Source organism: Sorex fumeus, unplaced genomic scaffold (assembly GCF_029834395.1).
Source record: "Sorex fumeus unplaced genomic scaffold, SorFum_2.1 ptg000054l, whole genome shotgun sequence".
Lineage (NCBI taxonomy): Eukaryota > Metazoa > Chordata > Mammalia > Eulipotyphla > Soricidae > Sorex > Sorex fumeus.
The window spans coordinates 34,964,393-34,979,301 of NW_026606111.1; the positions used below are offsets into that span (position 1 = coordinate 34,964,393).

Consider the following 14,909-nt stretch of genomic DNA (forward strand, 5'->3'; position numbering starts at 1 on the left):
TCTCTCCTTTTGACTCATTTCATTCAGCATTATATTCTCCATGTCCATCCATTTATAAGCCAATATCATGACTTCATTTTTCCTAACAACTGCATAGTATTCTGTTGTGTACCATAGTTTCTTCAAGTAGTCATGTGTTCTTGGGAACTCGTGTTGTTTTCAGATTCTGGCTACTGTGAATAATGCTACATTTTATACTGAACAAGTTAAAACACACTTGGCATTTAAATGGAACTTGCCACAATTTTAAGACTCAGTAAATGCTAGTAGATTATCATACAATTCTAAGAACATGAAATAATTTTCTCTCTTTTTACTTATAGGTAAATAATTATGGACAGCAATGAGTACTTACTGAACTTTAAAGGCTTTAATTTTGAACGTTCCATGGTTGATATTGACTTACTAGAGAATCTAGAGGATTTTGAAATTAGAGATGATGATGTCTTCATAATTACATACCCCAAATCAGGTAAGTTTGAAGACATGTTATCAGTCTTCCTTCTGGTTTGGTAATGAATATGAACCAATGTGCTTTTTCTCAGGTATAAAAATGTATGTATTCATGTGTTAAGCTTTATAGGGAAACAGTACGCTATGGTATAAAAGTGAATATATAAAAGGGGTCCTGAGCTCTCAGTTTCCCTAAATTTTTGAAATACTAAACTTCAATAAAAGGAAATAAGATACAGAAACAGGAAGCCACATAGAAGTTTAAGAGGAAGCATGCAAAAAGACAAGAAATCAAGAAGTTTTGATATGAAGCACTGTAATGAAAATATAACACTTATGATCCTCCAGCGAGAAAAGGAACTAAGTACTCTTGACTTATTCAATTTCAATGTAGGATAGCAACAAACAGGTAAATTCACATGGCCATGAAGAGCATAAAAAAATGTAAAAGCTCCAAGTACTTTAGAGATGTACAGCATTTAAAATGGCATTTAACTTCCAAGCTTGTTCTTCAAGCTCATATTATCCCTTGAACATATTTTTCACTTGCTTTTCTCTGTGTTTCTTTGCCCGCTTATTTCCATTCTGGAGATGCATGTGTTCTCAAACATGTACTTCGCTTTTCTCTCACCTCACATTTTCTTAATAAGTTTCAATAAAGTCTTTCTTATTTCACCAAAAAATAATGAAACAAATAAACATTAAAAAGAACTCAGAGTTGAAAATGATTCCTTATTTTCACAGGTACCATCTGGACTCAGCAGATATTAAGTTTGATTTATTTTGAGACATATCGTAATCAAACTGACAATATGAAAACAGCTGAGCTAGCTCCATTTCTAGAATACAACAGACGCAAGCTGGACTACACCAAGAGACCATCCCCTCGCATTTTCTCTTCTCATCTGCCGTATTATTTAGTACCAAATGGTCTCAAAAACAAAAAAGCTAAAGTATGTCTTGGAAATAGCTTTTAGCACAAACAAAATTACCTGCAAGTCTCTTTCTCTATCTCCAGTCATCCAAATGCTTTAAAAATTATTATTACATCCCTATATTATGGTTTTACACAGTAGGGGCTAGCAGATGGTACAAGGGTTAAATGCTTTCCTTTATCACAGTGCCACATGATTACCCAAGGGACACTGTACCGTGATCACTGTGAGCCGTGATTCTGGAGTAATGCATTATGCTCAGGCCCGTGCATTAAACTGGTGGCTTGGTGGACTAATAATCTCTGGAATAGACCCTCGGGCCTCTGTAGAATAACTTGGGAAATCCCAAACATAAGTAAAATTAATGTGAAACTTTAAGCAATTAAATTATATCACCGTGCAGATTTTTTGCTTTGTAATCCTAAAACACATAGCACATTTTCTTTGATGTAATCCCATAAAATCGCATTTTAAATGTTTTAGTAGGATTTTATATGGTGAAAAAATATTTGAGGAATATTGTTGTACAACGCTTGTGCAAAAGCTGTAACAGTAATATTTCTACTTTTATTTCCAATGAAATATTTTTCCAAAAGAGGACTTTTCCATTTAAAGTTTCCAAAGAAATTTTTCAGTATTATGTTCTTAGGTATTATCTACTATTTTCACAATCTAACAATTTATGATTTATCAAACAGCATTTAAGATAATTTGTTTCTTCTCATGTTCTCCAATGATTGGCATTAGCAATAATTTGTGTATCTTTTACTTTTAATAAATTAGAATGCAATTTTTCTAGATTTCTAATCTTTTAGGTATTGTTTCTACTATTGTGCCATTTTTCTTAGCATGTCTTTCCCTTTATGGTTTTTAGAAGCATTTCAATGATGCATCTATTTTGCCAGTTTGTGTTTTGTTTAGAGATTATGTAGACTTCTTATTTCTAAACTGTCTTTACTGTGATGTTTGGAACCCCAGTCTATTTTTTAGGTTTTGTGTCTTGCTGGAAAATACTTCTCTCATCATAGTAGTTATACAATTTCTCCAACTTTCTCTATGCATGTTCATTATATACATAGTTTTGCTTTGTCTATAGCACTGTCCTGCCAATCTTCATCGATTTGCTGGGGAGCCCAGTAACATCTCCATCGCGGGACTTGTTGTTACTGTGTTTGGCATATCGAATATGTCACGGGTAGCTTGCCAGGGTTTGATGTGCTGGCGAGATACTCTCCGTAGCTAGCCGTGCTCTCTGAGAGGGGTAGAGGAATTGAATTGGGGTCAGCTGTGCGGGCCGTGTGCAAGGCAAACTCTCTACCCACTGTGCTATCCTTCCAGCCCACTTTTTACATAAAATTATATTTTGTGTAATGCTGCATTTTATTTAAAATATGGTTGTTGCATGCTATTTTGTAAGAGCATCAGCGTATAATTTAAGTAGTTTTTGCGACTGTTTTTGAAATCTACCTTTTTACATAATAAATTTCCACAGTCTTTCCCTTTGATTTTCCAATGTTTCTATTTCTGTAGTTTATACCTATAGAAAAATATGTTTTGATAAAAATATTCTCCATTTTTTTACATTACTTTATCATTTTTGACAATTTTTCTTTGTTTTTCTTTGTTTGCAACTGACTTTAGGAACATATATACTGATAATTTCTCTGCTCTTTTTTTGTTGAAGCTTACTTTTGTTTTTGTTTTTTCAAAATTTTAAATTTTCTATTCTCATATTTTAATTTTCTTTTTTCAGAAAAACCCTAATGTGAAATGACTTTTTTTTGCAACTATGAAGAAAACCAGCATTTCACCCACTTTATTCTTGAATGCAATAAGACTCACTTTTAATTTAATCACTTTATGCTTATGGATTAACTCCAAACTACATGTAGTAGTTATTTTAACACACCGCTAAAAAAGTTCATAGTTTTTCTCAATAATTTGTTATAGTAATGTATTAAAATTTTAATTGGGTTAATTTATTTATAAGACAATGCTTTAGAAGTATAATTTCGTATCCATTTAATATATGATTCAAGAATAAAATTGCAAATACACAAAGTACACATATTTTCTAAAGAAGAATTTGTACCAATTTTTCATGAAATAACAGTTATATAAATTTTTTGCCAGTCAATTTTCCAATGATATTTAAATTTTCTATTGTCATATTTTAATTTTCATTTAACTATAATTATATGATTTAGATTGTATTTCTCTAATGATTAATGAGATTGATAGTATTTTTGTATGTTTGTTGATCGCAATTTCTTATTAAATAGTATTTTTGTTTATTTTTATCTAATTTATTATATATTTGTATTATTGATGTGTTTTACGTGCATATCCTGGAGACCAATCTGTTACTAATCGTATGGCCTGATTTGTTTCACATTAAGTTTCTTTTCATTAGCACCATCTATTTAAACTTAATATAGTCAAATACAATAATTTGGGTTTTTTTGTTTTTATTTATTTATTTTTTATTAGTGAAACACCATGAGGTACAGTTGTAGACTTACAAGTTTTTGTGATTGGGTTTCAGTTATACAATGATCCAGTACCCATCCTACCACCGTGTCCATTCTCCACCCCCACCAATCCCAGTATCCCTCCCACCCCCCCATCCCCCATCCCACACTGCCTCTGTGGCAGGGCACTCCCTTTTGTTCTATCTCTTCTTTGGGGTGTTGTGGTCTGCAGAAGAGACATTGGGTGGCAATCATGTTCTGTCTATAGACTACTTTCAGCATGCATCTCCCATCCTGGGCAGATCTTCCCAGCACCCATTATTTGGTGCTCCCTTCTCTATCTGAGCTGCCTTTGCCCCTACAGTGTGTGGCTGGCTTCTAAGCCATGGAGTGAACAACCTGGTATTTATCACAGCTGCTCTTGGGTGTTAGTCTCTTATTTTGCTACTTTATGTTATCCAGATGAATGCAATCTATGTCTGTCCCTCTCTTTCTGACTCATTTCGTTTAGCATGATATTTTCCATGTAGTAAAACTTGTATGTAAATTTCATGACTTCATTTTTTCTAACTGCTACATAGTACTCCATTGTGTAGATGTACCAAAGTTTCTTTAACCAGTCATCTGTTCTCGGGCACTCAGGTTTTTTCCATATTCTAGCTTTTGTAAAGAGTGCTGCAATGAACAAACAAGTACAGATGTCACTTAGACTATACTTGTTAGCCTCTCCGGGGCATATTCCCAGGAGTGCTATTGCTGGGTCAAATGGTAGCTCAATTTCTAATTTTTTGAGAATCGTCCATACTATTTTCCAAAAGGGTTGAACCAGTTGGCATTCCCACCAGCAGTGAAGGAGGGTCCCTTTATCGCCACATCTGCGCCAACACAAGTTGCTTTTGTTCTTTTGAATGTGGGCCAGTCTCTGTGGTGTGAAATGATATCACATTGTGGGTTTAGATCTCTGCCTAACACCATGTACAAAAGTAAGCTCCGATTTGACCCAGCAACAATTTGTTTTTTAGTACAATTTTTTCTTGATTATAAAACACTTCAGCAAAAAGCAAAATAACTTTGATATCAGTTTTACTTACATACTTAAATCCTTAATCCATTTGCAATTTTTGATAGTATTTTATGTATTTTATTAGTATTTTAAACCATCCTGTTTTTGTTTCTTTGCTTTATGGGTCACAGCTGGTGGTGCTCAAGGCTTACTCCTGTCCCTGCGCTCAGGGATCACTACCGAGGGGAGATCAGGAGACATATTGGGTAACAGAGATTGAACCCAGGTTGGACATATGAAAGGCATGCACGCTAACCACTGTACCATCTATATTATCTCTTCAGCCCTTTTTGTACCTTTTAATTAGTTTTTGCTTTAGTCACTATTTTGCAATGAATCTTTGCATATTAAATCTAACTTAATTTTCTATGTTGGCTGCATGCAAGGCAAACGCCCTACCGCTGTGCTACAGCGGGTAGGACGTACACCTTACAAGCGGCCAACATGGCCGACCCGAGTTCGATTCCTCCGCCCCTCTCGGAGAGCCCGGCAAGCTACCGAGAGTATTCGATATGCCAGACACAGTAACAACAAAGTCTCCAATGGAGACGTTACTGGGCCCGCTCGAGCAAATCGACGATCAACGGGAGGGCCTTTACTTTACTTTACTAATTTTCTATGGGACTAATTTGGTATGTTAATAAAATTCATATAAATAATTTCACTTTTTGAAATTTGTCCTATGTTCTTGTACATATGAATTGTTAAGTGACTGTCTATTTGATTTTGTCTTTAAAATAGTACTACCTATTGACAATATAAATTACCATGATTAAATGAAATAAATGATTATGCAGTCATATCATGATATGTTATATAGGAGTTTAAGAAACTGGGCATAAGTCAGGACATGCTAAAATTATTTCATTCTTCTCTTACAGATTGTATATATCTACAGAAACCCCAAGGATGTTATTACTTCATATTTTCATTTTTCAAATTTTGTGGCAGTATTAAAAGGATGTGAAAATATGGACTTTTTCATGGATAATTTTCTAGAAGGGAAAGGTAACTGAATTTATTTAGTGTTAGCCAAATTTGTAAATTTAAGGAAAATATTTTGGAAGATGGAGAAAAGCAAATGATAGGTGGGAGGGATCTTATGTTACTACATTAGTGTAATTTAACCTGCCACTCATAATTTTTATCATCATCTCCTTATGATGGAGATTTTCAACCATGTATTGCAAAGTCACGTGCTGCTGAAATAGTATTTTGACTAGATCATAAGAGAACTTCCCGTGAACTTACCATCCTAACTAGTTAGAGCCAAAGCTAGAAGGATATGTTTGTGCATAGCTATGTATAGAATTATTGTGCCTTTTGCAGTCTGTCATTGTCCTGTGTAGGAATCACATGGTAGTGTGGTATAGTCATCTACTACAGAGAGCAGAATGGTGCACAAGGATTGTGGAATGTAGAACAGGGATGCCACTCATTTAGAAGATTATATTCAGGTTCTGTTTTGTTATGGATAGCTGAAATTGTTTAGCACAGATTTAAAAATAAACATAATGAGATGTTTGAATGTGGAAGAAGTAGTAAAAGGATTCTGCCTAACGTAAAAAAAATGTCTGTTTTTTGGGCTTACTATTTTTCACTGTTTTTTCACAGAAAGAGTGGCTAATAAAAGTAGGTTTTAGTAAAGTCATATTATTCTTTCCCCATACTTCATTTTAAAAGGAAAAACAGTTGTCAAGAGCTGGGAACTTTCGTTAAAAAGACTTCTGCTTAAAGAAAAAAAAAAGATAATTTAGTACCAGGAATTTCTCTCCATGGCTTGGAGGCCAGCCACACATGCTAGGGGAAAAGGGAGCTCAGATAGAGAAGGGAACACCAAATAAAGGGTGTTGGGAGGATCCTCCCAGGATGGAAGAAGCATGCTGAAAGTAGACTATAGATAAACATGATTGCCACTTATTGCCTCTTTTGCAAACCACAACACCCATTAGGAGAGAGAGATCAAAAGCGAATGCACTGCCACAGAGGCAGGGTGGGATGGAGAGGATGAGGGGTGGGAGGGATACTGGGATCCGTGGTGGTGGGAAATTGGCACTACTGGAGGGATGGGCATTTGATCATTGTATAATTCAAACCCAAGCACAAAAATGTGTAAGTCTACAACTGTACCTCATGGTTTCTTACTAATAAATTTTTTTTTAAAAAATTGCAATTTAAAAAAAAGACAAAAAAGAAAGCAACACACTTACCTTGCTATTTATTCATTATCCTCACAGTGATGGGAAGCATTTGGTTTGATCACATCAAAGGCTGGTATGAAAACAGACATAAATTTAATATTCTGTTCTTGTCATATGAGCAGATGAAAAAGGTAAGAGAAGTATCATTAGCATGTGTTTCTTTGAAACCTTTCTCATCTTTGTATCAATGACCGAGGTTTTCCCTGTTATAGTCATATCTAATAGACTTTTTTGTGTACTAATTTCCTGCTCAGCCCTCAATTATTGGTCCTCGTAAGGGTTTTCTTCTCAATACAGATAGTAAAGTAAAGTAAAGGCCCTCCCGTTGATCATCGATTTGCTCGAGCGGGCCCAGTAACGTCTCCATTGGAGACTTTGTTGTTACTGTGTCTGGCATATCGAATACTCTCGGTAGCTTGCCGGGCTCTCCGAGAGGGGCGGAGGAATCAAACTCTTTTGGCTGCGTGCAAGGCAAACGCCCTACCCACTGTACAATATTTTGTGATTAACTTTTCTGTAGGCAGTGAGAGCAAAATGGCAGGCTCACATTTCTAGGGCAGCAGTTTAATAAACTTAAATAAGAGTGAGGGCACTCTGGAGCCCAAGGACAAACAGTCACTAAAATATGACTGATTAGCCAGAGGAGATTATGGGTACTGTGAATAAAATCTTCGTTTTATTTAAAAAATTATCATTCCTATTTTTCTTTTATTTAGACTCTGTGATTTACATACTTATTTACATGAGCTTTAGGCACACAATGTTCCCACCTCCACTACACTACCTCCATTCCCCATCCCAATAGCACTTACTCCAGATTACAGCTCCCTCGAAGTCTCATACCTTGACAGTAGCAAATCTAAGATTCATTGCTGTAGTTTGAATCCTTTGCTACAATAATGTGCACTAAAGTACAGTGAACATATATATATAAATATATATATATACATTATATAGACACTTTGTTTCTATACCATAGGGGGACTCAAGGTCCCTGATCTTTGTCCCTCCAGACCTCCTCTTCTTGTTTACCTCTTCTTCATGTTGCTTTCCTTGACAATTTTGGTTTTGGTAACAAATGATCTAGAACTAGTGCTTCTCTGAGCTTTGTTGTATATCACTCGGTAGGCATATTATTCTATGACTTGTATGAGAACATCCAGGCTTGACCTTTTTCTTTCTGACTTATTTCATTTAATATAAGAACCTGCAGTTTCATCTATGTAGCAGAAAATCGCATGGTTTCGTTTCTCTTTGCGGCTAAGTAGTACTCCATGTATACGTATACCACAACTTTATTATCCACTCTTGAACTGCCAGGGCTTGAAGAGCTAAGAACCACAATGAGTACTGTGTCTCCATGTCTTTATTTTAGCACTTCTGGTGATACCATGCAGTGGGATCTCTGGGTCTTATGAGAGCTCTAGTCTTAAATTTTTGTGGAATCTCCATAATGTTTTCCATAAGAACTGAACTCTTATAATCTTTTGTATTGCTGAGAAATATATTATAATTTCTCCCCTTTCATCTGTGATCCAATATATCTATTTTCCTATTTCTTCATCCCACCCACCCATATGACAAGCTAAGAGTTGGGTATGTATGTTTTCCTTATTCTTTCAAAGAACAAGATCTTTGTTTCCTTGTACATAAATATTGTTTTCTTAATTTCTATATTACTTATTTTATCTCTCATTTTTATTATCTCCATTCTTTGGCTAATTTGGGGACTCATATTTGGCTAGGTCCTTAAGATATGTGTTTAGAACACTGATATGCACCTTTTTTATTTTAAAATATAGGCCTGTATTTTTATAAATTTCCTCTTTAATACTACCTTTGCTGTGTTTCATAAATTCTGGTAGTTTGCTTCTTAAATCTGAATAGTTTCAAGCACACTTTTAATTTCTTCTTGATTTCCTCTATGACTCAGTTGCTATTCAGCACCTTTCTGTTCAGTTTTCAAGTATTGGAGCTTTCCCCTATCTTCTCCTTTGCCGTTTAATTTCAACCTTCATAATGTTATCTGAGATGCTCGATAAAATTTCTATTTTTGTGGCTTTCTGTATTTTATTTTATGTCCTAGTATGTGATCTATCCTGAATAATGCTCCATGGACACTACAAAAGACTGTATTCAGCTTTTTGAGGGGATACAATTCTGTAGCTATCAATAAATCCCAGCTCTTCCAGATGCTCATTTCAGGCACTTTATACTTACTGATTTGCCATCTGGTTGCTTTATCCAATGGTGAAAGTGGAGTGTTGAAGTCTTCAACTATGGCTTTGTCTCTATTGAAGATTTATTTCATTCCGTGAATAGTATCTTTATAAATTTTGCTGCCCCATTATTCAATGCATATATGTTGATATATGCACTTTGGGCATCAGGTCAGAGAGTTCTCAACTGGTTGCTTACCACAATAGAGTGATTATTCTTATCTCTTATTATGTAGCAAAATAAGCTATTTGATCTGATTAGAGCTGTCCCAGTCTTCCTTCCCATTCAGTATTTCAACACAGGCATTCAGTATTTCAACACTAATTCCACCACCACTGTCACCATCCTTCAGAATTTGGTTCTTGTGACTCAGAATTATTTTTCAAGTTCTGTCAATAACACATTGCTGCTTCTGCCTGTGTTCTTTGTTCTATCTCCATTACAGTTAAAGTTATTTCAACAGTAATTTAGGAGTGAATCTAGTTCCTGCTTTTGTTGAAGGACTTATGTGAGGTATTCTGACACAAAAGTAAGAACCTATAGATTCCTACCAGCCCTTAACATTCATTCTCTAAATTGGGTATCAAGCTAAAGCTACCAAGTAGAAGGATTTTAGAATTATTTTATCTTCAATTTTTGAAAGTGTTACTGCAAGGCTTATGTTAAATCTTTCTTAAACGTGTTGAGCTTTTTCTTTCTGGATACATATAATTATTAAAGATGGTAGTTAACATAACTCCGTTTTTCCTTTCAATAGTTGTGCCACTACTGTCTGAGCTCAGGGATTATTCCTGACTCTGTGCTGAGGGAAAATTTTTGCCAATGCTATAAGGACCATTTGTATTGCTGGGAGCTGAATCCTGATTGGCACATTGCCTTATCACTGTACCTTCTCTCTGGACAGCATGATGACTTTTAAACTTTACAGGGGTACCACAACAATATCAATTTAGTAGAAATAATCTTTGTAGTTGGGGAATAATATTTTTAAAAGATATATTTCAGTGTAATTGTTAATAAATTATAATATATTCAAAATATATTCAATATTTTATTATAAAAGAGGGCTGGAGTGATAGCACAGCGGTAGGGCATTTGCCTTGCATGCAGCCAACATGGTCGACCCGAGTTCGATTCCTCCGCCCCTCTCGGAGAGCCCGGCAAGCTACTGAGAGTATCTCGCCCACACAGCAGAGCCTGGCAAGCTCCGCGTGACGTATTTGATATGCCAGACATAGTAACAACAAAATCTCCAATGGAGACATTACTGGGCCCGCTCGAGCAAATCGATGATCAACAGGAGGGCCTAATTATAAAAGAAAATGCATTTGATTATTTTCTTAATTGTAAACTAAAAAAAACCAATTTGAGTATGTTTGTGTTCAAGTAGATAATATTAAAATATACACTAGTGCATAAAATCTTTGCTGACTTGAGATATTTTCAATTTGTATGGATTTGTTGGAACATCACTGTCACTGTCTCTGTCCTCCCGTTGTTCATCGATTTGCTCAAGTGGGCCCAGTAACATCTGCATCATGAGAATTGTTGTTACTGTTTTTGGCATATTGAATACGTCACAGGTAGCTTGCCAGGCTTTGCCGTGCAGGCGAGATACTCTCGGTAGCTTGCTGGGTTCTCCAAGAGAGGCAGAGGAATTGAATACAGGTTGGCCATGTTGGCCGCATGTGAGGCAATTGCCCTATCTTCTGTGCTATCACTTAAACCCATTGGAACATCATCCTTTTGTAATTCAAGAAAGACCTGCAATTATTTTAGTTTTTTCCCTATTAAAATGTAAGCTCAGTAAACACAGGAAGCATATATTTACATTTCTCATCAGGTTGCGCACCAGCTAAAACATAAGACATCCTAAAAGTATTGGTTAAATGAATGAATCAATGAATAAAAATAAGGTGTTTTCATAAAATTAAAGGACTGGAAGGTATAACAAAGCTAAGAACCTGCCTTTCTACATAAAACTAGGAAGCACCAGATCCTTTTTAAACTTCAGGCTTAGAGTAAGAACAAATAGATTTTGTTTTCTAAAATGTGAGAGATACTAATCTGTATCTTATGCATTCCTTATAAACTGAATAGGCATTCAAACTCAAAACTCTTTCAGGATCTCAAAAGTGCTGTGCAAACACTCTGCCACTTTCTTGGGAAAGAACTCAGTGAAGTTGATGTGGATGCTGTTGTGAGACAAGCTACATTTACGAATATGAAATCTGATTCACGAGCAAATTACAATGATATACTCAAAAATATAGTTGGAACAAGAAGTGAAGGGCATTTTCTGCGCAAAGGTAAGAGTTAGTGGTTTAGGTTTTGGCATTTCCTTGAATCCTAGTTATTAGGCTAAATATATTATAATTCCTCACTGTCACTGCGCTCCCATTGCTCATCGATTTGCTCAAGGGGGCCCAGTATTATTGTGAGACTTTTTACTGTGTTTGGCATATCTAATACATCACGGGTAGCTTGCCAGGCCTTGCCATGGGGGCGAGATACTCTCGGTTGCTTGCTGGCTCTCTGAGAGGGGCGGAGGAATTGAACTTGGGTCGGCAATGTTGGCCGTGTGCAAGGCAAATGCCCTAGCCTGCTGTGCTATCGCTCCAGCCCATAATTCCTCAATAACCCTCAAAACATAACAAATTGGGCTTTTAAGCAAAATCAAGTTCTCACCTGAAAATATCTAAAATATATCCTATTAATCTAAACACTTTTTTAAAAAAAGAAAATCAGTAACTAACCTTAATATTAAAGTTTAGTTTTCAATTATTTTTCTTTTATAAGAGCTTATATTTTAAAATATGGCAGGAAGTCTTTCCTAACTATATTTGGATATATGTGAATTTCTGTCAATTTTCCTTTATTTCTATTTGCTAGCTTAATAGTACCCTTAAAGTTATATTTCAGTTTAATTTAAAATTTAATTTAGAAGTTTTATTTTAAATCTCTCTTATTTAAAACATATTTAAGGGACATACAGGGAGAGGAAAAGAGTCTTTTGCATTTTGATGCGGCTTGTACATTGTATACCACAAACATTCATACTATAATAGATATGTTACCTTAAATACATTATAAATATAAAAAATACACAGAGGTATTAGATTTTGGACAGGAGAGGAAATTTGGATTAATATATTTCCTAGTCAACATTTTTTATGTTGAAAGAAGTGATGACATTAATCCAATTGAATGAGTTCTGGAAGCAGCAAATATCGTAACCAAACCAGCTATGAATTTCATTAACACAATCAGCTGTAAATTCCATTTTCCAGTAAAATTACAGCAATGGAAGTTCTGGGAATCATTTTTTAATATTACGTTGTTGCTTAAATATCTCTGTTCTGTTTACACAGTTTAAAAAATACTGATTTGGGGGCTGGAGTGATAGCACAGCGGGCAGGGCATTTGCTTTGCACGCGGCTGACCCGGATATGATTCCCAGCATCCCATATGGTGACCCGAGCACCACCAGGAGTGATTCCTGAGTGCAGAGCCAGGAGAAATCCCTGTGCAATGTCCGGGTGTGACCCTAAAAAGCAAAAAAAATACTGATTTACATATAAAAATTTAAGACATCCTCAATTTTATGTTTATGTTCCAATTATGTGATGTAACAACTAAAGCTTGATGAGAAGTATATTGCCTGAAATTTATTAAAATATATCTTAAATGTTATTCAATTCATATTTATTTTTCTCTAAAGTAAGGTCATAATTGCATTATGGTAGTTGATGAATTTTTAGAGGAATAATTTGACATACTTACATAAGGAAAAGTGAATTCTTAAGCTGAATTTTCAATGAATAATTATTATCTTTTCTTAGAAAGGAGAGTAAACAGTCTTGTGGAATTTTTTGCCTTGAAAAATCTAATTTCTCAACTAGGATCTAACATGTAACTATCACATTAGGTACCATTGGTGATTGGAAAAACCATTTCACTGTGGCGCAAAGTGAAAGATTTGACATGATATTCCAAAGGAAGATGAAAGACATGCCATTGAAGTTCATCTGGGATATAAATGAGTAGTAGAAGCAGTGTGAAAGAATCATGTAACAATCTATCAAAGGACACATTTTAGATAAATTTCAATAGTGCTTCCCATAAAAAATTAGTCATAAAAGTCGATTAATAAAAATGAACTGTCACTTCATAAATGTGCTGCCTGTCTGATGCATAGTGAAACTTTCAAAATTAAAAGCACTTGGAGCATGCTGTGTATTGTTATCATGTACAAAAAAGAGTCATGGGAAACTTTCAACAGGATTCAGAAGAAGTGTCTTGAATTTTCAGTAGTATGCGTTTTTTCCCTTGTTTGCTATTATGTTTCATATCAATAAAGATTAAAATTATTGTATCCTTATATTTAAGTTTTGATAATTTGATATAAATTCCGTGTCAAAAAATGAAGCATCTCTTCGATAGTTCATTAGATCACAAAGTTTGCACCCAGTTCCAAAGATGAATCAAGCATGTAATTGACCCAGGTTCAATTCCTTTGTCCCTCTCACAGAGCCCAGCAATCTACTGAGAGTATCTCGCCAGCACAGGAAAGCCTGGCATATTGTGATATATTCAATATGCCAAAAAAGTAACAACAATTCTCACTATTTGTTGTGAGACATCACTGGTGCCTGTTCGAGCAAATCGACAAACAACAGGAGGACAGTGCTACAGTGCTACTTTAATACTTCGCTAGGAAAACTGTGTTTATTATGCCTTTCAATGACTAACGTACATGTATGTAATAGTTTAAAGTTGAAGTCAAACTGCTCTGAATAACTAGGAAGTTTAGGAGAATATTTACCATTCTCAGATGGTGAATAAAATTGAGTCACAAAAGTAGTTAGAAAACAATACAAAGAGAATATGAAACCAGAGCATATTCGTTTTTAAAATGCATTTTCATTTTAATGTAGGAAAAAGTCACAACTGTTAATATAATTCTAAAGTTGAAATTGATTAGATAACAAAGCTCCATTATTAAAATCATTAAGTCTAAAATTAATCAAGATATTCCAAACTCCAAATGATCATAAGAGGACATTGTGATTGACTTTATGCCATCAACAGAGAACCTAGACAAATGAATAAATTTCAGAAGCATACAACTTTTCAAATCTCAATCAAGAGTAAGAGCAAACTAAAATATACCAATCTAAGTTAGGAAATTGAAATATTAATTTAAAAAGATCTCCTCAAGAATAAATTTTACCAGGACGATAGGTTCGCTAGTGAGTCCTACCAAAATGTAAAGAAAACGTACAAGCTGTACTTGTCAAAATACTTCAAAACCTTGAAGCAAACTAATATCTCTAGAAATACATCACTGTAGTACCTAAAAGCAGAGATGTTTCTAAAAAAATACAAAAGAAAAATATATCTTATAAACAGTATAGAAATCTTCAAGAAATTCTGAATGAATGGAATACAACAATATATCAAAAGGATGATACATCACAATAAAGATTCACTCCAAGAGTGCAGTGTTGTTTTGAGATATGCAAATTAATTAATGTAATGTTTAAGACATCAACAAAAATAAAGA

General features: G+C 34.8%; 1 protein-coding gene across 1 annotated transcript; it reads left to right on the forward strand.

Annotated features, from left to right (window-relative positions):
• The first annotated feature begins 333 nt into the window (after positions 1-333).
• On the forward strand, positions 334-13,573 carry LOC130033558 (amine sulfotransferase-like). The gene is made up of 6 exons (XM_056125325.1): positions 334-472; positions 1,198-1,406; positions 5,804-5,930; positions 7,160-7,254; positions 11,469-11,652; positions 13,272-13,573. The coding sequence occupies exons 1-6, from the start codon at positions 334-336 to the stop codon at positions 13,388-13,390; spliced, it is 873 nt and encodes a 290-aa protein (XP_055981300.1). The 3' UTR covers positions 13,391-13,573.
• The last annotated feature ends 1,336 nt before the right edge of the window (positions 13,574-14,909 follow it).